General features: G+C 42.5%; 1 protein-coding gene across 5 annotated transcripts; it reads left to right on the top strand.

Moving 5' to 3' along the window:
• Positions 1-1,223: 1,223 nt before the first annotated feature.
• Positions 1,224-19,714, top strand: SLC25A51 (solute carrier family 25 member 51). Of its 5 annotated transcripts, none has more exons than XM_037998232.2 (4): positions 1,328-1,471; positions 1,981-2,007; positions 5,997-6,121; positions 16,011-19,714. In XM_037998232.2, the coding sequence occupies exon 4, from the start codon at positions 16,053-16,055 to the stop codon at positions 16,944-16,946; it is 894 nt and encodes a 297-aa protein (XP_037854160.1). In that variant the 5' UTR covers positions 1,328-1,471; positions 1,981-2,007; positions 5,997-6,121; positions 16,011-16,052; the 3' UTR covers positions 16,947-19,714. The 5 variants fall into 5 exon arrangements, with proteins under 5 accessions (XP_037854161.1, XP_037854160.1, XP_037854162.1 ...); XM_037998234.2 differs by lacking the exon at positions 1,328-1,471 and adding an exon at positions 11,592-11,637 and having other exon boundaries at positions 1,478-2,007; XM_037998233.2 differs by lacking the exon at positions 1,981-2,007 and having other exon boundaries at positions 1,224-1,471.
• The last annotated feature ends 1,191 nt before the right edge of the window (positions 19,715-20,905 follow it).

Genomic DNA, 20,905 nt, shown 5'->3' with positions numbered 1-20,905 from the left:
TTCCAACTGTTGCCCGATTAATTGTTCTAAGCCATTGTGTAGCCTTATCCTTATCCTGTGGAGTCCAAAATTTATCCCTCGCATACTAATTAGATGGCAGGTGCCTGTGTCTGACAGTCAAGATTCGCACTATCCAGCCCCACCACCTGACCCTTACAGTCTTATCTCCTGCTGCTATGAGTTTCTCCACTGGGCCAAACTCCACCCATCCACCCTCCAAGGCCCAGTTCAAACGTCTACTCTGTGAAGCCATCTCTGGATCTCCCTCGAGGGGGGAGGCCCCCCAAGCTTCTGAATTTCCACTCTTTTGTTTTTGTAGCCTTCATCAGACGCTAAGCTCCCCAGGACCTTGCACGCAGTAGGTTCCTCAATGGAGCGTTTGCTGGAATAGGGGAGCCTGGTCTCCAGCTTCCGGAGAGGCAGCTAAGCACGGCAGCCAAAGCGGAGCTGGGCAAAGACCAGACCCGCTTTTGGAGTCAGTGTCTACAAAGTGCTCTCGGGGGAAGGGGGCACGCGGCGAACGTCGCCCACCCGGAGCCGATCCCCCCAAGAACGCTTCACTGGGGTGGGGTTACTGCTTGGGCTCTCCCCAAGCACAGTGCACACACTTCACACATCCACAAGCCTCCTGAAACGCCTCTCCCCTCAGACCGACCTTTCCGTTTCCTTCAACGCCTCCCATCTGTTGTGTGCGTTCCAGTTTCCAACTCAGAGTCAGAACCCTCATTTCCAGAGTCTCCTACAACAGCCCGGGGACGCATACAAGGCACGGGTTACTTTTCAGACGGGGATTTGGGGCTCAGGGTCCAGCGACTCGTCCAAGGTCACTCTCAAGAAGTATGAGGGCTATGACTTTGACCCAGGCCTTCTAACTCCCCGGGCAGCGCTCCTTCCAAGCCCCCCGCAAGCGGTCTGAGCTTCGAAGGAAAAAGAGTTAAAACGTTTAAAAGTGATTCGTATGTTCCAAAGCACGCACAAAGTGTGTTCTTCTGTGAACTGCGGAATGGGTCGCTGATAAAAGGTCCCTCTGAAGGTTTGAAGATACCCAATAAGGCTCCACAGAGGGCACTTTGGAGTCTTCCGCGAAGGCGCTAGCCCCCTAAAACCGACAATGCCCAGACGCCCCCTGCAGGCAGCGCGCTAGAGAACGCGCGTTGGCTGTTTCTGGCACGCTGAGGCCACCGTACGGCATTAAGGGTGAAGCATCGAGGCTAGCGGAGCCCGCAACCTGACAGGTGTGCTGGCGTGGCCCTCTACCTGCCCCGCCGCGGCGGCCTGCGGCCAGGAAAAGCAGGCTGGCGACATTGGGCGGGCCGCGGGCCGAGGGAGAGGAGGCGGGGCGGCGTCTCCCTCACGTGACCCCAACGGCGCCTGGCGCGTCGCTCTGCGCCCCAGCCCCTGGGTCGGTCACGGTCTGCGCCTGCGCGGGCGCCGGCTCGCTATCGGTCCTGCGGGACGCGGGTGGCGATGGGTGAGTGCGGGGCGGGCGTGGGGAAGCACCGGGTTCCCGTAGCAAGAGGTTGGAGGGAGGGGAAATGCGCCGAAGGCCCCGTTGGGGTAGCCTGCCGCCCTGGGGGCCCATCCCCGTCTTCTGCGCGCTCCAGCTGCGCTGGCTCGGCCCCTGCGGGCCCCACCCAGGCGGCGCGCACTGAATCAGTTCTGAGCCTCCTCGGCTCCCGGCTCCCCCGCCTGCCCCGGTGTTTGTCCGGCTGCTGGGCGACCTTTCCCGCGAAGGCGTTGTCCCTTCATTCGGGCGCGCCCGGGGCTGGGGAGTCACCTCCCTAGTGCACAGGAACCGCAGGGGCGGGGAGGAGCCAGGCGCTACCTGCACCCGGGGGAAAGCGGGGCTGGCACCGCGCAAGGGCCCTTGCCTCCCGGGAGACTGGGATTTCTGCCTCACCTCGGGACCCCTGGCTGTGGAGTGTCAGAGACGGAAGAGGACTTAGTGATCTTGTCCAACCCCTTCCCCGCTTTTCACAGGTTGGGGAAATGGACGCCTGGAGAATGGTAAGTTCAGCTACATAACCTGGCAGTGCTTGTTCTGCGACAGCATGTTGCAACGCGTTGTAGGAAGCTCACTTGTACAAGGATTTTCGGGGACGATGGTGGTGGTGGTGTTAGTCTCCATCCATTATTTGGTGTTCAGTTTAGCTAGATGGAGTATGTCAGCACCTCAACTTTCTGCATAACCTTTGTTTTGCACCTCACAGCTCTACCTAACTGATCTTAATTCCCACCTTCTGTTTCTCTTTACTAGTAATCTGTGAAACAGAAGCCCTAGAAATGTATAGTGACCTTGCCATTTTGAGCCTCCTCTGCCCGTGCTTTGAAAGGATTCCATAGGATCAAAAGATGCTAGGACTCTTGAGGTCCCATAGTGGTTCAGAGCACAGGTTACCGCTTTGGAACTGGAGTCACCCTTAGCGCATCTCAGGGGAAAATAAGCTAGGAGTTGACTTGTCTGATCTCTCGTTTGGTAAATGAAAGCAAACTCAGATTAGTGGATTTTAAAATCAGATATTGCTTTGTCTTTGTATTGGCAAGATAGTGTCATAACTAGGGCTAGACCCAGGCTGATCTTGTTCTGAATGCTGACTCAGACCTGCTGACTAGTGGAAATTCACATCCTTTGAGAATTGGAGTCACCCGCTCCCCAGTTTTTGCAGAGACCTTTGTATTTGGATCATATCTGGATCATGCTGATCCATGTAGGCTGTACATTACATTAAGGTTTTAGACTTTACACTGTTTTCTTAGTCACAGGAGCTTGACACTTGTAGTTGCTTGAAAGTCAAGTTCATTAACTGCTCCCTTATGATGAGATAGTTTTACGTAGCACACAAGTGTAAAGTTATGGTAAATAAATTTTGCAATAAATTGCAAAGAATTATCCACATTAATGAATAAAAGTATAAAGATCAATTTAGCAAAGAAATTTAACCATGTTCACAGTATAGGTAAACATGCAAAATTCTAAACTGCACTACCAAATAATGCTGTGCACATTATCCTTCTATTGCTAAATTAAGAACCTGTTCACACCATCCTGGTGCGTAGGATTAAACTAGAGAAAAAGCTTTAAATCTGTGAAGTCCGAGAGGGTTTCATAACATTTTTTTTGCCCCATCTAGGCCTATTTTTTAAATCTGAGAATCTTAATGTACAGTAATGTTCTTAAAATAGTTTGATATGGTGGTCAATAAATGGTTAACTTCTGTTAGCTGTAATTTTCCGCTTGTTTAATAACAGTCCCCATTCTCAGAGTCATAAATAAACTAACCTTTATTTGCAAAATTTCAGAAAGTAATACAAGTAACATTCTAGTAAAAGTGAACATGGACAAGATTTTTATTGTTGTTCATGTACACAAATAACTTGGCTTGTCCTGTCAAGGAGCATATGTAAACAGCTTGTAGGTGGTGACTTTAGAATGTAAAATATTTCGTGTGCTCAGTATGTAAAAATAAAATGGTTTTGACATTCATAAATTGTCACAATATCATGTAATCATGTACATTAATCTAAATATTCTTGTTGATTTAACATTTAATTCTGAAACTGAAGAAGTGCAAAGCATTACATGGGTATCAGGCATTTGTAGACTAAGTTTTAGGACTTCAAATATTGATTAATCTTAGCTTGTAAGTGTACTACTAAGAGTTTTTAACTCATGCCTATCAGCTGAAACAGTAAAAAGTAAGGATGTAGTAGACTAGTAATTATCAAACTCAACACCCGGACAAACTTCAGTGTCTAGAACATATCTTGAAGTTAATCCTATTAAGCCCCAAAACTGTGTATATTAAGAAAGGGAGAGGAGAGAGGGAACAGATGATATTCTGGAACCTTTTTTTTTCCCTTTTAATCCTATTTTTACTGTGAATAACAGCACTAAACTGACTAACTGAAGATTTTGGGACACTTATAAGCAAGTAGAGTTAAGACGAAATGCCAGCTCTCTTAAGCAGTAGTAAAAGTTTTGCTCAAAGGAAAGTACATAGCCTTAAACGGTCAAGTTATGAAACAAAGGATGGAAATAGTTGTCTCACTTAAGAATTACAAGAAAAAAAGCCGGGCACGGTGGCTCACGCCTGTAATCCCAGCACTTTGGGAGGCCAAGGCAGTTTGGATCACTTGAGCTCAGGAGTTCAAGACCAGTCTGGCCAACATAGTGAAACCCTGTCACCACTAAAAATACAGAAATTAGCCAAGTGCAGTGGCACGCCTGTAATCCCAGCTACTCGGGAGGCTGAGGCTGGAGAATCACTTGAACCCGGGAGGCAGAGGTTGCAGTGAGTCAGGATCGTGCCACTGCACTCCAGCCTGGGTGACATAATGAGACTCAGTCTCAACAAACAAACAAACAAAAAAAACAGTACAAGAAAATAAACCCAGACTAAGTAGGAGAAAGATAATAAAGAGGAAAAGCGATTAAAAAATGTTTAAACCGCTGGGTGCAGTGGCTCACACCTGTAACCCCAGCACTTTGGGAGGCCGAGGCAGGTGGATCACCTGAGGTCAGGGGTTCGAGACCAGCCTGACCAGTGTAGTGAAACCCTGTCTCTACTCAAAATAGAAAAATTACCAATGCGTGGTGGTGTGCACCCATAGTCCTAGCTACTTGAGGGGCTGAGACTGGAGAATCGCTTGAACCTGGGAGGCAGAGGTTGCGGTGAGCCGAGATTGCGCCACTGCACTCCAGCCTGGGCAACAGAGTGAGACTCTGTCTCAAAAAAAAAAAAAAATTTTTTTTTTAAGTAGGTGGGCACGGTGGCTGATGCCTGTAGTCCCCTTTGGGAGGCCAAGGCCAGCAGATGGCGTGAGCCCAAGGAGTTTGAGACCGGCCTGGGCAACGTGGTGAAACCCTGTCTCTACAGAACATACAAAAATTAGCTGGGCTTGGTGGTGTGGGCCTGTGGTCCCAGGTACTCAGATGGCTGAGGAGAGAGGGTTGCTTGAGCCCAGGAGGTCAAGGCTGCAGTGAGTACACAGAGCTGTGAGGTAGCCACTGCACTTCAGCTCAGGCGACAGAGCGAAACTCTGTCTCAAAAAAAAAAAAAAAAAGAAAACAAAACTGAGAAATAGTAAAATTGGTAATTCACAAGCTGCTTCTTTGCTAGGAGTGGGAAGGTTATCAATTAGATAAACTGATAACTCTGCTCAAGAAAAAAGGGAACATATGTACACAGGTTAGAAATAATTTTTTAAAACAGCAAGTGTTGGATGGGTGCAGTGGCTTGTAAATCCCAGCATTTTGGGAGGCCAAGGCAGGAGGATCACTTGAGCCCAGGAGTTCAAGACTAGCCTGGGCAACATAGCAAGACCTCCTGTCTACTAAAAATTATTTTTAAAAATTAGCCAAGCATGGTGGCATGCGCCTGTGGTCCTAGCTACTCAGGAGACTGAGGCCCCAAGGATCCAGGCTGCAGTGAGCCATGATCGTACCACCGTACTCCAGTCTGGGTGACAGAACAAGACCTTGTCATTTTCTTTTTCTTTTTTTCTTTTTGGATGGAGTCTCGCTCTGTCGCCCAGGCTGGAGTGCAGTGGCGCAGTCTTGGCTCACTGCAACCTCTGCCTCCGGGGTTCAAGCGATTCTCCTGCCTCAGCCTCCCAAGCAGCTGGGACTACAGGTGCGTGCCACCACACCTGGAGAATTTTTTGTATTTTTAGTAGAGATGTCGTTTCACCGTGTTAGCCAGGATGGTCTCAATCTCCTGACCTCATTCATGATCCACCTGCCTCAGCCTCCCAAAGTGGTGGGATTACGGGTGTGAGCCACCACATGTGGCCAAGACCCTGTCTTTAAAAATAAAAATAGGCTGGGAGCAGTGGCTCATGCCTGTAATCCCAACACTTTGGGAGGCCAAGGCGGGTGAAACACTTGAGCCCAGGAGTTTGAGACCACTGTGGACAACATAGTGAGACCCTGTCTCTACAAAAAAAAAAAAAAAAAAAGGCTATATGAATTAAACCAGATTTTTTTTTTTTTAAAGGAAATCCAGTTATCAAAATTGACTCAAGAAGAGAGAACCTAACAGAACAATAACAATGGAAGAAATTGGGAACATTATCACAGAGCTGTCATCCTGCCAAACTCCAGGCTCAGGTGATGTCACAGGTGAATTCTTTTAAACTTCAAGGAACAGATCATTTTGATAAGGTTTAAATTGTTCTACAATATGATGCGGGGGTCGGGGAATCACATACTCTTCTTACAAAGCCAGTGGAACATTGACACTGGCACTTAATGTGAAGATAGTATTAAAACTGGAAACTTATCTGAGTGCTAAGGCTTATGCCCATAATCCCAACACCTTGGGAGGCTGAGACAGAAGGATTGCTTGAGCCAAGGAGCTTCAGACCAGCCTGGGCAACACAGAGTGACCCTGTCTCTACAAAAAAGTGAAAAATTAGCCAGGCATCGTGATGCACGTGTGTGGTCCCAGCTGGGAGAATTGCTTGAGTCTGGGAGCTTGAGGCTGCAGTAAGCCATGATTGTACCACTGCACCCCAGCCTGGGTGACAGAGGGAGACCCTGTCTTGTAAAAGAAGAAAAAAAAAAAATGACAACATGATCTGTTATGAACAATAATATGAAATTTTAAAATATTACCAAATGGAAGTTAGCAGTATGATAAAAGAATATTTCACCACAGCCAAGTAGCATTTATCTACATATTACAAGGGTGAGTAATCACCAAGAAATACACTAACATAATACACCAAATGAATAAGTCAGAAAAGACTAATAAAATAGCTTGCCTTTGTCGAGTACCTACTGTACACTAGACTGTTCTCCCGGGCACTTTACATGTTATTAGCTCAGTTAATTGAGCTAGTCTATGAGGTAGTTAACAGCCGTGTTTTATAAAGAGAATAAGCTATAGAGTGACTTGTCAAAGGTCACACAGTACGTGTGTGGTGGAGCTAGGATTTAAACCCAGGTAATTAGTAGGTTCCGGAGGCTGTACTCTTAAATATTGCACTGGCTCTATCTCCAGTGTTTGTATGATCATCTCAGGAGCTTCCTAAAAGCATTTGACCAAAGTTTAAGATAGACTTTTGAGTTATTGGTGGTGGGAAGGTGTGGAGGTGATTGAACTTCAGTAGAACAATAATAAATGTATATTTCCTTCCCACGTTTGAAAATTCTCTCAGTTTGACTTATCAGTTGACTAGAAAAATGGAATCCTTTTTTATTTTATTTATTTATTTATTTATTTTTGAGACGGAGTCTCGCTGTGTCACCCAGACTGGAGTGCAGTGGTGCAACCTTGGCTCACTGCACCGTGCCTCCTGGGTTCAGGCAGTTCTCTTGCCTCAGCCTCCTGAGTAGCTGAGATTACAGATGCCCAGCTAAATTTTGTATTTTTAGTACAGATAGGGTTTCTTCATGTTGGCCAGGCTGGTCTCGAACTTCTGACCTCAAGTGATCTGCCTGCTTCGGCCTCCCAAAGTGCTGGGATTACAGGTGTAAACTACCGCGCCTGGCCTGGAATCCATTTTTAATGGGAAGCACAATTTCATAGTTAATAGTTAGGGGCAGGAGCTGAAGTTATAATTGCAGCTCTGCTAATTCTTAGAATGAATATAGATTGAAGTCTTGGGGTTTTTGGCATAATTTGTGAGATGAAATTATGTGATAGCAGTAGGAAGGCCTCTTTCACTTCACGTTTACAGTACAGTCCTACAGATGGCGGGGGTGGATGATAAACAGGGAGGAGGGATACTTGAGTGGAAATAAATCTTATATAACTCAGCTGATCAGTGAACGTTTTTGTGTCTTGATGATTTGTTTCCCTGTGTAAACTTGAAAACTGCTAGGACCTGGATTATGAACACTGAGATGACAAGAACTTCCTGTTTAAAACCAAAAGCCAACTAATGATAATCCCTAGGGAGTTCCCACAAGTATCAAGAAAAATATAAGAACTATGATTATATATATATGTAATTATATGGGGATTATAATGATTATAATTTATTATAATCCTTTATTATAATTTAATTTTATTCAGGAAGTATTTGTCAGTTCAATAAGAAGAAAGAATTACACATAAAAGAGAAGGCAAAATTTTTTGCAAGTGATCTTTTACATTGTGGAAACTGAAACAAATTCACCAAAAAACTGAGACATAGTAAGAATTCAGTAAGTTAGCTGGTTCTAACCTTAATACCCAAGAATTGTTAGTTTTTTTCTTGTGCAAACAAAAACTAGTTAGAAAATTGATGGAAATAAATAGCCTATGAATAATAATAATCAGGCAGGGCAAAGTGGCTCATGTCAGTAATCCCTCTTTGGGAGGCTGAGGCAGGAGGATCGCTGGAGCCCAGAAGTTGAAGACCAACCTGGGCAACGTAGTGAAATCCCATCTCAAAAAGAAAAAAATTAAAAAATTTAAAACAAAATGTAATAGTAACCAAAAAGGTAAAATACATTGATGTAAGAAATAAGATCTACGTGAAGAAAATCTTAGTGCTTTAAGGTTTGCAAAAAGTTGTAAGTAAATAGGAAGATACCAAGTTCTTGCAAAGTTAACATTCAATTTTGAAAAGATGATCAGTATTTAAAATTAAAATAGACTTGCCATGTCATGTCTGTCATTCCCTCCAGACAGCTAGTTAATGACCTCCTGCTGTACGTGGCCTTGATACCTTCTATGATTGTACTTATCTCCCTATAGTGGCCAGACTGGTCTTGAACTCCTGACTTCAAGTGATCTGCCCACCTCGGCCTCCCAAAGTACTGGGATTACAGGCATGAGCCACTGTGCCCGGCTACCTGGCCTATTTTTACTATATATACATCATTTAGTGGATACATCTTCCGCCATAGAACACCAACAGGATTTTGGGGAAGAGTACACGGAAGTTTACCTGACAAAAGTGAGAGGACCAGAAAAACTGTAATAATTCTCTTTGGAGGGGAAGCCCTACTAGATGATGAACTGTATTCTGATGCTGTGATAGGTTAAAACAGGTTAGGACTAGAGAAGAAATACTAGGCTCTTTGTGGAAAAGAATGGAGTGCAGAAATAAATGCGAATGCCCATGGGTATTTAGATTACGCTGCGACTACTGGAAACAAAGTTCATCAGTGATGTTGGCAGTCTCTTGTCTTTGCCTCACTTCTTATACTGATATGCCAGAGAGATTACAGTGTACGTGATAAATGAAACCATAAAAATTATGGAAGGGCCTGTAATCTAAGCACTTTGGGAGGCTGAGGCTGGCAGGTCACTTGAGGCCAGGAGTTTGAGACCAGCCTGGCCAATGTGGCAAAACCTTGTCTCTACTAAAAATATAAAAATTAGCAGGGCATGGTGGCACACACCTATCATCCCACCTACTTGGGAGGCTGAGGCAGAAGAATCACTTGAACCAGAAAGGCAGAGGTTGCAGTGAGCCGAGATCATACCACTGCACTCCATCCTAGATGATAGAGTGAGACTCTCTCAAAAAAAAAAAAAGGTTGTGGAAGGAAGCCTGGATTACTTGTTTATAATTTTGGAGTAATGAAGACCTTCTGAGGAGAACAGGAAATCTAGAAGTTGAGATATATTTAATATCCAAATTAAGAACTTTAGTGTATAAAAATGATGTAGACATGGAAAAATTATTTGCCACAATTTGACTAATATAACTAGATTGATTTTCTTCATATCCAAAAGGTATTTTACAAATCAGTAAGAAAACCAAAGCGCCAGCAGAAAAATGGGCAACATATATGAAAATATAGAGTAAAGAAGTGGTCAGTAGAAATGAAAGATGCTGAATCATATTCAGAGTTTTAAATGGCAGGCAAGGTGGCTCACTCCTTGTAATCCCAGCACCTTGGGAAGCTGAGGTATGAGGATCACTTGAGGCTAGGGGTTGGAGACCAGGCTGGCTAACGTAAGACCCCTTCTCTACAAAAAAAAAAAAAAGTGGAATGTGGTGGTGTGTGCCTGTAGTTCCAGCTACTCAGGAGGTTGAGGCAGGAGGGTCATTTGAACCTAGGAGTTCAAGGTTATGGTAAACCATGATTGTTCTACTGCATCCTGGCCTGGGCAACAGAATGAGACGTTGTCTCAAAAAAAAAAAAAAAGTTTTTAATGGCAAAACAATTCACATGGTATAGGTACAAGGTTGCCCCTTGCTGCATTGTTTAAAGGCAAAATAGAAAAAAATAATACCCAAAGGAATAGTTCTACTATAAGGACACATGCACATCCATGTTCACTGCAGCACTATTCACAGTAGCAAAGACATGGAATCAACCTAAATGCCCATCAGTAGTATACAGGATAAAGAAAACGTGGTACACATACACCATGGAATACTATGCAGCCATAAAAAGAACAAGATCGTGTCCTTTGCCGGAACGTGGATGGAGCTGGAAGCCATTATTCTTAGCAAACTAACTCAGGAACAGAAAACCAAATACCACACGTTCTCACTTATAAGTGGAAGCTAAATGATGTGAACTCACGGACACATAGAGGGGAACAACACACACTGGGGCCTATAGGAGGGTGAAGGGTGGGAGGAGGAAGAGGATCAGGAAAAATAACTAATGGGTACTAGGCTTAATACCTGGGTGACAAAATAAACTGTACAACAAACCCCATGGCACAAGTTTATCTACATAACAAACTTGCACATGTACCTCTGAACTTAAAATAAAAAATTTTTTAAAAGGCCAGGCCAGTGGCTCATGCCTGTAATCCCAGCACTTTGGGAGGCCGAGGCAGATGGATCGCTTGAAGCCAGGAGTTCCAAGACCAGACTGGCCAACATGTTGATACCCCGTCTTTACTAAAAATACAAAAATTAGCCAGGCATGGTGGCAGGCGCCTGTAATCCCAGCTACTCGGGAGGCTGAGGCAGGAGAATCACTTGAACCCAGGAGATGGAGGTTGCGGTGAGCCGAGATCGTGCCACTGCATTCCAGCCTGGGCAGGAAAGCAAGACTCTGCCTCAAAATAAAAAATAAAAAAAAATTAAAAAAAGAAAAGGTGGGTGGGGGCAGGTTTAATTAGACCTTTCCTCTAGACACTTCTGGAAGGTCTTGGAATTAAAAACATACAGCTTTTATAAACCCACTCACACACTTGGCAAGCCGAATTGTCCACAGACTTTTCCAAACCTTAATAATATAAAACAAAACCATAAAAAATAAATTTAAAAAAAAGCAACCATAAATAGGAGATAGAATAAATTGTATGCAGTGCAGTCATTTCAGAGTACAGTACAACCATTCTAAACACTGAGGTATCTCTGTGCTGATGTTAGATTCCAAAATGCATTGTTACACACCTCACTTTTTTCGCTTGGTAGTGTGTGTGTTTCTTTTGAAAATAATGAGTAGGTTGGAAGAGGGCAGGGAATAGGGGTGGGTGAAGGTGAACAGAGTCAAGCTGATTGCTGCAGAGTCCCTGGCATTAGTTCAGGTGAGATGAGACCCGAGTAGGCCAGTGAGCCTGGAGGAGAGGCTTTCTGTGTGTTTAATTGATTTCCAGCTTTTTTTCTCTATTCATTTAGGTAATACACATTTCTTTTGTGAATTTTTATTTAAATTTTTTTTGTTGTTGTTACTGGATCTACAGACAGCCCAACTCCAAGGAATCTGGCATCTCTCAGTGGAGCATACAGGTGACTTCATAATCTAACCGCATTAGTAACTGGCAAAATTGGAAGTAATTTCTCTCTGTTTAAATGGCAGTGAAACAAATTTTCAGAGCAGGTTTCTTCAACTGAACAAAATATTTTGAACCTTAGAGGTGGTATGGCTCTCCTGATCAGGGAGGGACTGTGAAAGGTTTGAGCTCTGAGACTGCCCAGCTCTCTGGATACAACCAAGTGACTTTCTTTGAGTGGGGAGAAGTTTCCTGACTCCTCATATTACCTTCCTTAGGGTAGACTTTGGGCCTGCAGTGATATTAGTCCTAACTTGCTCTTAGTTAAGAAGAGTTCGTCTTTAGAAACATGACAGCAAAGCAACTCAAACTCCAAAGAGGCGTTAGGCCATAGATTGTACAGATATCTACATTTTCTTAATAATAGTCTATATGCTTAGAAAAGGACATACAGATCTTAGTGTAACATACTTAAATAAAATAGTTTCTTTCATCTGCTTCACAAGAGAAAGCAAAATATTTTGGCCGGGCACAGTGACTTACGCTTATAATCCCAGCACCTTGAGAGGCTGAGGCGGTTGAATCACTTCAGCCCAGGAGCTCGAGACCAGCCTGGGCAACATGGTGAAACCCCATCTGTACAAAAAATACAAAAATTGGGCCGGGCGCTGTGGCCCACACCTGTAATCCTAGCACTTTGGGAGGCCGAGGCAGGCGAATCATCTGAGGTAAGGAGTTCGAGACCAGCCTGGCCAACACGGCAAAACTCCGTCTCTACTAAAAATACAAAAACTAGCTGGGCATGGGTGGTGCGCACCTGTAATCCCAGCTACTCAGGAGGCTGAGGCAGTAAAATTGCTTGAACCCAGGAGGCAGAGGTTGCATTGAGCCAAGACTGTGCTACTATACTGCAGCCTGGGTGACAGAGTGAGACTCCATCTCAAAAAAAAAAAATAACCAGGTGTAGTGGCACGTGCCTATAGTCCCAGGTAGTCAGAGGGCTGAGATGGAAGGATTGCCTGACCCCAGGAGGTTGAGGCTGCAGGTGAGCCAAGATTGCACCACTGCATTCCAGCCTGGGCAACAAAGTGAGACACTGTCTCAAAAAAAAGAAAAAAAAAAAAAAATATATATATATATATATAATGTAGTATTGTATATATATAATGTAGTATTGTTCAGAGGGTCTTGGGATTTTCCTCAGGGTCCTAACCTGCTTCTCTGTCCTCATCAGCTACCCATCCTTCTCCACCTACGTTGTGCCCCTGCAGGCAGACACAGGTAACCTCCAAGAATGCAGTGCCGGTGCTCCTTTAGCCCAACACCTATGCCTTAGCCTGTGCTGCTCCACTGGCTAAAATGTGCTTCACCCTTATGTGCATAGTGACACTTATTCAGCTTTCAGAGTCGAGCCCAGGGGTCATGTTCTGCCTGTCATTCCCTCCAGACAGCTGATGAATGACCTCCTGCTCTACAGGGCCTTGATACCTTCCATGATTTCATTTATCTCCCTGTTGTCTAATTATTTGCATGTCTTATCTCCCCTGACATAGGTACCTGACATAACTATTTAATTTTTACTTTCCATCTAAATACCACTAAAAATTCAAAATTAATCCTACACTGAACCTTAAACACTTCTTTATTTTTAATAACTATATGTCTCATCCTGTGGATACATCTTCACTTACACATTGTGTCCTCTACTGTTGAGCATTTGTGTTCAGTATTTGCTGTTAAAAGCCTGACTGTGACTATCTTATGGCTGAATCTTTGTGTACATGTTGTGTGAATTGTTTTCTTAATCTGCCGTCTTAGAAGGAAAATTATGGTTGTGTATGTGTTCCATATTCGTTACACATCGGTGGCTCCGGCAGATACATGCCCCTTAGGAACTAATGCTTTCTGATTCTTTCTGTGCCTCAGCTCTGTGCTTTTTACTTTGAGAGTGATCATGGTTTTCCTTAACATCTTTTGTCCTGAATGTTGAGCAGTTCACCACAGCATGTGTGTAGTATGAGGAGGAAAAAAAAAAAACATAAGGAACTTGGCAATTTTTTGTTCCAAGTGAAAGACCTAGACAGCTTTTTCTTGTTTTTATTATTTCCCATTGAAACCCTTAAATATGGTTTGGATTGCTTCCATCTCTTGGCTGTTGTGAATAGTACTTCTGTGAACGTGGGTGTGCAAGGTCTTTGAGGCTGCGCTTTCAATTATTTTGGTTATATCCCCAGAAGTAGGATAGTAGGATTGTTGGATCGTATGTTCTTTTTTTTTTTTTTTTTTTTTTTTTTAGCAGGGTATTATTCTTTCACCCAGGCTGGAACACAGTGACATGAACACAGCTCACTGCAGCCTCAACTTCCTGGGCTCAAGAGATCCTTCTGCCTCCACCTTCCCAGTAGCTGGGACTGCAGGTGCACGCCACCATGCTCTGCAAATTTATTTTGATTTTTGTAGAGGCAGAGTCTCACCATGTTGCCCGGGCTGGGCACAAATTTGTGGCCTCATGCAATCCTCCTGCCTTGGTCTTCCAAAGTGCTGGGATGACAGGTGTGAGCCACTGCGCCTGACTACTATTTTTAATTTTTAAATTATTGTTATTTTTAGAAACAAGAGTCTTGCTCTGTTGCCCAGGCTAGAGTGCAGTGGTGCAATCATGGCTCACTGCAGCCTTGACCTCCCTGGCTCAACTGATCCTCCCACCTCAGCATCCCACATAGCTGGGGCTACAGGCGTGTGCTACCATGCCCAGCTAATTTTTAACTTTTTTGTAGGCATGGGATCTCTCTATGTTGCCCATGCTGGTCTCAAGCTCCTGATTCAAGCAATCCTCCCGCCCCAGCCTCCCAAAGTGCTGGGATTACAGGCATGAGCCACCATACCTGGCCAGTCTCTTACTGTTAAGGAATTAAAATCCAGTTAAAAAATATTTAGCCTCATATATATATTTCTAATATATAGAATTTTGTATATATTTCTGTTATATCTAAGATATAATACAATTGTCATGTTATCCCCCAAATAAAGGTGATCTCCAAGATCAGCACTGGAAGGTAGGAATTGTTCTGTATGACCCAACTATTTGGATCTGGATTTTTTCAGGGAGGAGGAATCAGATTTAGATGACTGGCAAGGAAAGATCGTACATTTTACAGAAGGAGTGTTTTATAGGGGTGGAACTTTGGCTTAGTTCCTATCATTTTGAGCAGTATCTAGTAGAGCTACCTCTTATCTCAGGGCAGCCTCACAAAGTCATTGCCATCTGTGATATGGTAGCAGAGATATGAGCCCTGGAGTCAGTCAGACTTCATTTCAGAATGCTGACCCCACCAGTTACTAGCTGTGCCTTGAACACAACAAAAGAGAATACTGGTTTTGTTCATTTGTAAAACTGGAAAAATAATACTTTATGGAGTTGCTTTGAGAATTCATATATGAAAATAGAGTGCATGGTACATACCTGCAGGCCCTCCTTGCGCCCATCATCCGACACCTCCACCTTCCAAGCTGCATGTTCAGTGTCCCTTACCTGTGTTCCCACAATGGTTGGTTATCATAGAAGCTGTCACATTGGTGTACTTGTCCATGTTGGCATATTCTATTAGTTTGTGAGTTCCTTATCTTTGAATCTCCTAGCAACTTAGCAGAGGTCCTAGTTCATAGTAGGTACCAAAGAAGTGTAAATATTAATAGAATGAATGCATGTCTTGCTGTTTTATTTCTCATGGGAGGAATGTGTGCCTATTTCAGCAGGACGATAGATACCGTTATATAATAGTGTAGTCAGTAATTACAAACTAGTCTAGTGGCTCTGAAAATTTTTGCTGTTAGGACTCCTTTATACTCTTAAAAATTATTGTGGGCCCCAAACAGCCTTTGTTTATGTGGACTGATATTCAGGGTCTTTAGGAATTTAAAATTAAAATATGAATTTTGAGGTAATGATAAACATGTTAATCATTTGAGGTAATGATTACATGTTAACACATTTTCATGAAAAATAACATTCATGCCTCCCATTTTTTTCTAATGATTTTACAGTCATTAGAAAATATTTTACAGTTTTCTAAGCCTCTTGCATGTCTAATTGAAAAGACAGATGGAGTTTACTGTTTACTGCAGTCTGTTGTGATAAGTCATTTTGATTAAAGTATATGCAAAAAATCCAGCCTCACATAGATATGTAGTTTGAAAAAGGAAAACCTCCTGGACTCCCAAAAGGATCTCAGGGACTTCCTGGGGTCTTCTGAGAACGCTTGAAGAATCCCTGATCTAGTCTGAAAAGGAAAGTGTGGTGTCCAGATATTAGAGGATGGATTAGGGAGAAATCCCATGTGTTTAGCTCTCTATAAAACGGGTTTACCCGTTGTCATTTATTATTTGTAGGTTAAAAAAAGTCCTTCATGAAAAAGAAAGATCTTAAGCAACATGATGGATTCAGAAGCTCATGAAAAGAGGCCACCAATACTAACATCTTCAAAACAAGATATATCACCTCATATTACAAATGTTGGTGAGATGAAGCATTACTTGTGTGGCTGCTGTGCAGCCTTCAACAATGTCGCAATCACATTTCCCATTCAGAAGGTCCTCTTTCGACAACAGCTGTATGGCATCAAAACACGGGATGCAATACTTCAGTTGAGAAGGGATGGATTTCGAAATTTGTATCGTGGAATCCTTCCCCCATTGATGCAGAAGACAACTACACTTGCACTTATGTTTGGTCTCTATGAAGATTTATCCTGCCTTCTCCACAAGCATGTGAGTGCTCCAGAGTTTGCAACCTGTGGCGTGGCGGCAGTGCTTGCAGGAACAACAGAAGCAATTTTCACTCCACTGGAAAGAGTTCAGACATTGCTTCAAGACCACAAGCATCATGACAAATTTACCAACACTTATCAGGCTTTCAAGGCACTGAAATGTCATGGAATTGGAGAGTATTATCGGGGCTTGGTGCCCATTCTTTTCCGGAATGGACTCAGCAATGTCTTGTTTTTTGGCCTTCGAGGTCCCATTAAGGAGCATCTGCCTACCGCGACGACTCACAGTGCTCATTTGGTCAATGATTTTATCTGTGGAGGTCTATTGGGTGCCATGTTGGGATTCTTGTTTTTTCCAATTAATGTTGTAAAAACTCGCATACAGTCTCAGATTGGTGGGGAATTTCAGTCTTTCCCCAAGGTTTTCCAAAAAATCTGGCTGGAACGGGACAGAAAACTGATCAATCTTTTCAGAGGTGCCCATCTGAATTACCATCGGTCCCTTATTTCTTGGGGCATAATCAATGCAACTTATGAGTTCTTGTTAAAGGTTATATGAAAAATACCATCAGTTAAGTGCCATTTATCAACTGAATAGACCTAAGAAGAATGCAGTTTGACCTCTTTCTTAATTGGCCGAATACAAGTTGGTGTCATGACTCCAGGGCACAGTGAGTTATGGGCAAAGCTGTTTTCCTTCAGCATCAACAAAACAGAATAAAAGGTTCCAGTAGGAAAATACAAGATTTTTTGTTTTGTTTTGTTTTCGGTTTTGTTTTGTTTGGTGTTTTTTTTTTTTATCATTACCTAAGAGCTTTAGGCTAATTGCCTGGAAAATAGCTGTCCATCTGATGGCCTTTGACAGGGAACCTAATCCCCAAGATAAGATTCTTTTTCTCAAACCAGTCTTGAAGTCTCCTGCATTGAAACATAAGTGGCTGTGACTGGCCAGAGAGAAGGTCCTCAGGGGCCAGGGGCTCCTCAAGCTTCCTTTGTTACTCCATTGCTTGCTTCTCTGCCCTCAGGAGCAGCTGCAGAGGACCTTCTTCATTAGGCTCAAGCATATGACAAAGGGGCAGAACAGAGAAGACAAACAGCTTGTTAGGTATAGGCTTTTCATGATAAATTGCTTGTATTATTTTTGAAACTAAGCACCTGTTGGATAGTCATTGTACTGTCTCTGTTTAGATATGGTAGATCAAGGAGCTATGAAAGTTCCCGTTTTGTTTCTAGGTTTGAAAGTTTTCTGTTTGATTCTGACTGTGACCTTCAACCCTTCCAAAATGTCCTTATAATTTCACTTATTTCATTGCCAAAAGATGAAGGGACTTAAATTTTGTTATAGGTGTTCCATCCTGTTAACAAGTTTTCATTTTGTGTATAGATCAAATTCTGTTTAGCTTGGTTCCTTTCAGTTATTGGTGCCATCTCAGCAAAGGTCTGTGGTTATTTTTCCCCTTGAGTAGGAGTTGGTCATATTCAAACATCCTGTTCTCTTAAAACTCTCCTTTTAAAAAGTAAACGCTTCCATAACATTTTGTTTTGGAAGTCTATTAATGGAATCCCACTTACTTCCCCCTAGTTTGTAAATGTTACAGAGGGGGGAAAAGACTCAGGACAGTTTTAACCGCCCCCCCCCCCCCCCAAGTGTTCGCTGTCTTTTATTTTACTCTTGGAAATAGAGACTCCATTAGGGTTCTCACACTTTGGGAACCCCGTTTTACCATTGTGTCAGTAAAACAATAAGATAATTTGAGAGCATACAATCTAAATAAAGACATTTGAAGGGTTAGTTTGAATTCTAAAAGTAGGTAATAGCCAAATAGCATTCTCATCCCTTAACAGACGAAAACTTTGTCAAAGGAATTAGAAAATGTGAAAATATTTTTTCCAGATGAAACTCATATGCCACTTCCAATTGACTAATGAAATATAAGAGACAGACTGAAAAAGTGGATTATGAATCTTAAAACCCTTTCTGTAAATATTATGTAGCTAAAGATTGATTTCCAGCTTCTGACATGACGGTAGGTTTCTTGTTAACCAGTTTTTCTTCTTTCTGGGTAATTGCGTGTGAATATATGCACATACTGACCAAAATAAAATCGGGGCCGCAACTTGGTAGTTTACTGAAAGTTCCTGGGCAAATAGTCCATAAAAGCTGTTTACCTCTAAATGCACTATGGTTGGTTAAATACAGTGAACATCCTTCTTCCAGCTGTAAAGGATGAAGTGTATTAAGCATTGGCCAGGCAGTAATAAAGGTAAATAGCCCTACAGCAGCTCTGTCTGACAATGTTGTGCTGGATATTGCAGTTTGCTTTCAAGGTGCAGATGTAAGGATTTTAAAAAAATAATAATTTGGCACCAAATAAATATGAGTAGCGTCCTTTGGCCTATTAAATAGAGTCAGGATTTGAAGGGAATTGAGTTTGAGAAATGAATAAAGGCACCTTGGTGCCTGACCCCCTCATTCATGTGTGTGACTCTGTCAGTAGGTGTGTCCAGCTCCTCAGCCCAGGGCAGGTGGGTTAGCCTAGGAATAGACACCATTGGGCCTTTGGCTTTGTTGGGCTTCCTTTTGACTTTACACTCCATACAGGTGGTAGAAATGTGAGTTCTAAAGCACTTTTGTGAAATACAAGCAAAGTGAGAATTCTAAGGAAAATGCTTTGGTTTCTGCTGTCTCAAATAAGTGGCGTTTAAAAACAATTATTAATAAATATTTTTAATGGTTTTAACTCAGTATTTTTTTTTTTTTAATTTCTTTGTCACTCTTTACAGCTTTTGAAGACCAAACTGCAAATACATTACCAGGGATGGTTTTGTGTTGTCCTATAGGCTTCTTAAATTTGACAAAAAAATTTAGCAGAACTTGTAACCAACAGCTTTGAACTTGAAGTCAAAATGTATTGTTAATAAGAGATTCTAACTATTGCTTTTACCTTCAGTGTGAACTAGTGTGGTAACAACTTTGAAAAGGCAGGCCAGGCGTGGTGGCCCATGCCTATAATCCCAGCACTTTGGGAGGCCAAGGCGGGTGGATCACTTGAGGTCAGGAGTTTGAGAACAGCCTGGCCAACACGGCGAAACCCCATCTCTACTAAAAATACAAAAAATTAGCCGGGTATGGTGGCACACGCCTGTGATCCCAGCTACTCGGGAGGCTGAGGCAGGAGAATCGCTTGAACCTGGGAGGTGGAGGTTGCAGTGAGCCGAGATTGCACCACTGCACTCCAGCCTGGACGACAGAGCAAGACTCTGTCTCAAAAAAAAAAAAAAAATTGAAAAAACAAACATGATTGAATATCTGAAAAGCTTTAAAAGTGGCCTTTCTGTTACATATGTGGCACAAATGGCTCATGAGTACAGGACACTTATGGTCTTGTGTCCTTTACTTCATGTGTGATGCCACCAGAAATGTTATGGATTCTGTATTGAACACACTGAGAGTGGTGTGAGCCCTCAGGACTGCACCACAGAGTAAACACAACCTTGATATGGTGACGAATATGTGTATCTTTCTTGTTTCATTTGTGGTTGGGGACAAAATCAATGTCTTTGTCTAAATAGTCGATATTCATCTTAACATGGTTGGCTGTATAATCACCAGCTTTATTGTGAACTGTGCAATAAAACAGAATCGTGTGTATATAATTACCTTTGGATACCTGAAATTCCCAAGCTTGGTTACAATGTAATGCTCAGTATAAGGCTGTGCAAACATGTAAGGGAATAATGGTGGTCGATGGGATATATGAAATGGGATCTAGTGGGCTTCGAGTGAAGCCAATCATGTTGAACTAACACTGTTTCAGTGTAGATGAAGTAGAGTGAGGCGTATGCAGTCATAAAATGAAGGGTGGACAGGAGATTACATTTGAAGAAAGGGTAAGCACTCAGACTTGGTTTCTTTTAAATTAAAATATTTCTTTTATCATGTGCAAATGCATATCAAAAACTTGAACAGGTATTCTCTTGAAATTTGAGGAGTTTTAGTTTTTAATGCTGTCTTTGCTTAATATTAAATATGTGTTGTGTGGGAGTCTCTAAATGTTTCCTCTTGAAGGTTCATTACTGAAAGTGGTTAAGCGCACAATGCTATTTTTGATAGTTTGAGTTTTATGACCATATGAGTTTAAATGAAATATGTTACATGTTTCAGAGTTAACAATTTTTTTTTTGATAATTTGGAATAAAGTTTGTTTTTGTTTTAAACAAACAAAGTTTGTTTCACTCTTTTTGGTCTTCTCTTATGGTTGAGTAGTTCCTTAATACTAGCACGTTCCTTTTTTGTGGTATTAATAGATTAACCTGTTAGTCTTTTTATTAAGAAAACAGCACACTACCTTGACTTTTAGCAACTTAACCTGGGAATATGGCAAGTAAAACATTCCTTTGTCTATCCATCATATTTGGTCAAGAGGGTTTCATGTAAGTTTTTTTCCAGGTAGTTTAACTGCAAAGCTTTTTTTTTTTTTTGACAGGGTTTCTGTTGCCCAGGCTGGAGTGTAGTTG

Source organism: Chlorocebus sabaeus, chromosome 12 (genome assembly GCF_047675955.1).
Source record: "Chlorocebus sabaeus isolate Y175 chromosome 12, mChlSab1.0.hap1, whole genome shotgun sequence".
Lineage (NCBI taxonomy): Eukaryota > Metazoa > Chordata > Mammalia > Primates > Cercopithecidae > Chlorocebus > Chlorocebus sabaeus.
The sequence above is the reverse complement of the archived record's forward strand: the minus strand, read 5'-3'. Positions and strand labels throughout refer to the sequence as shown.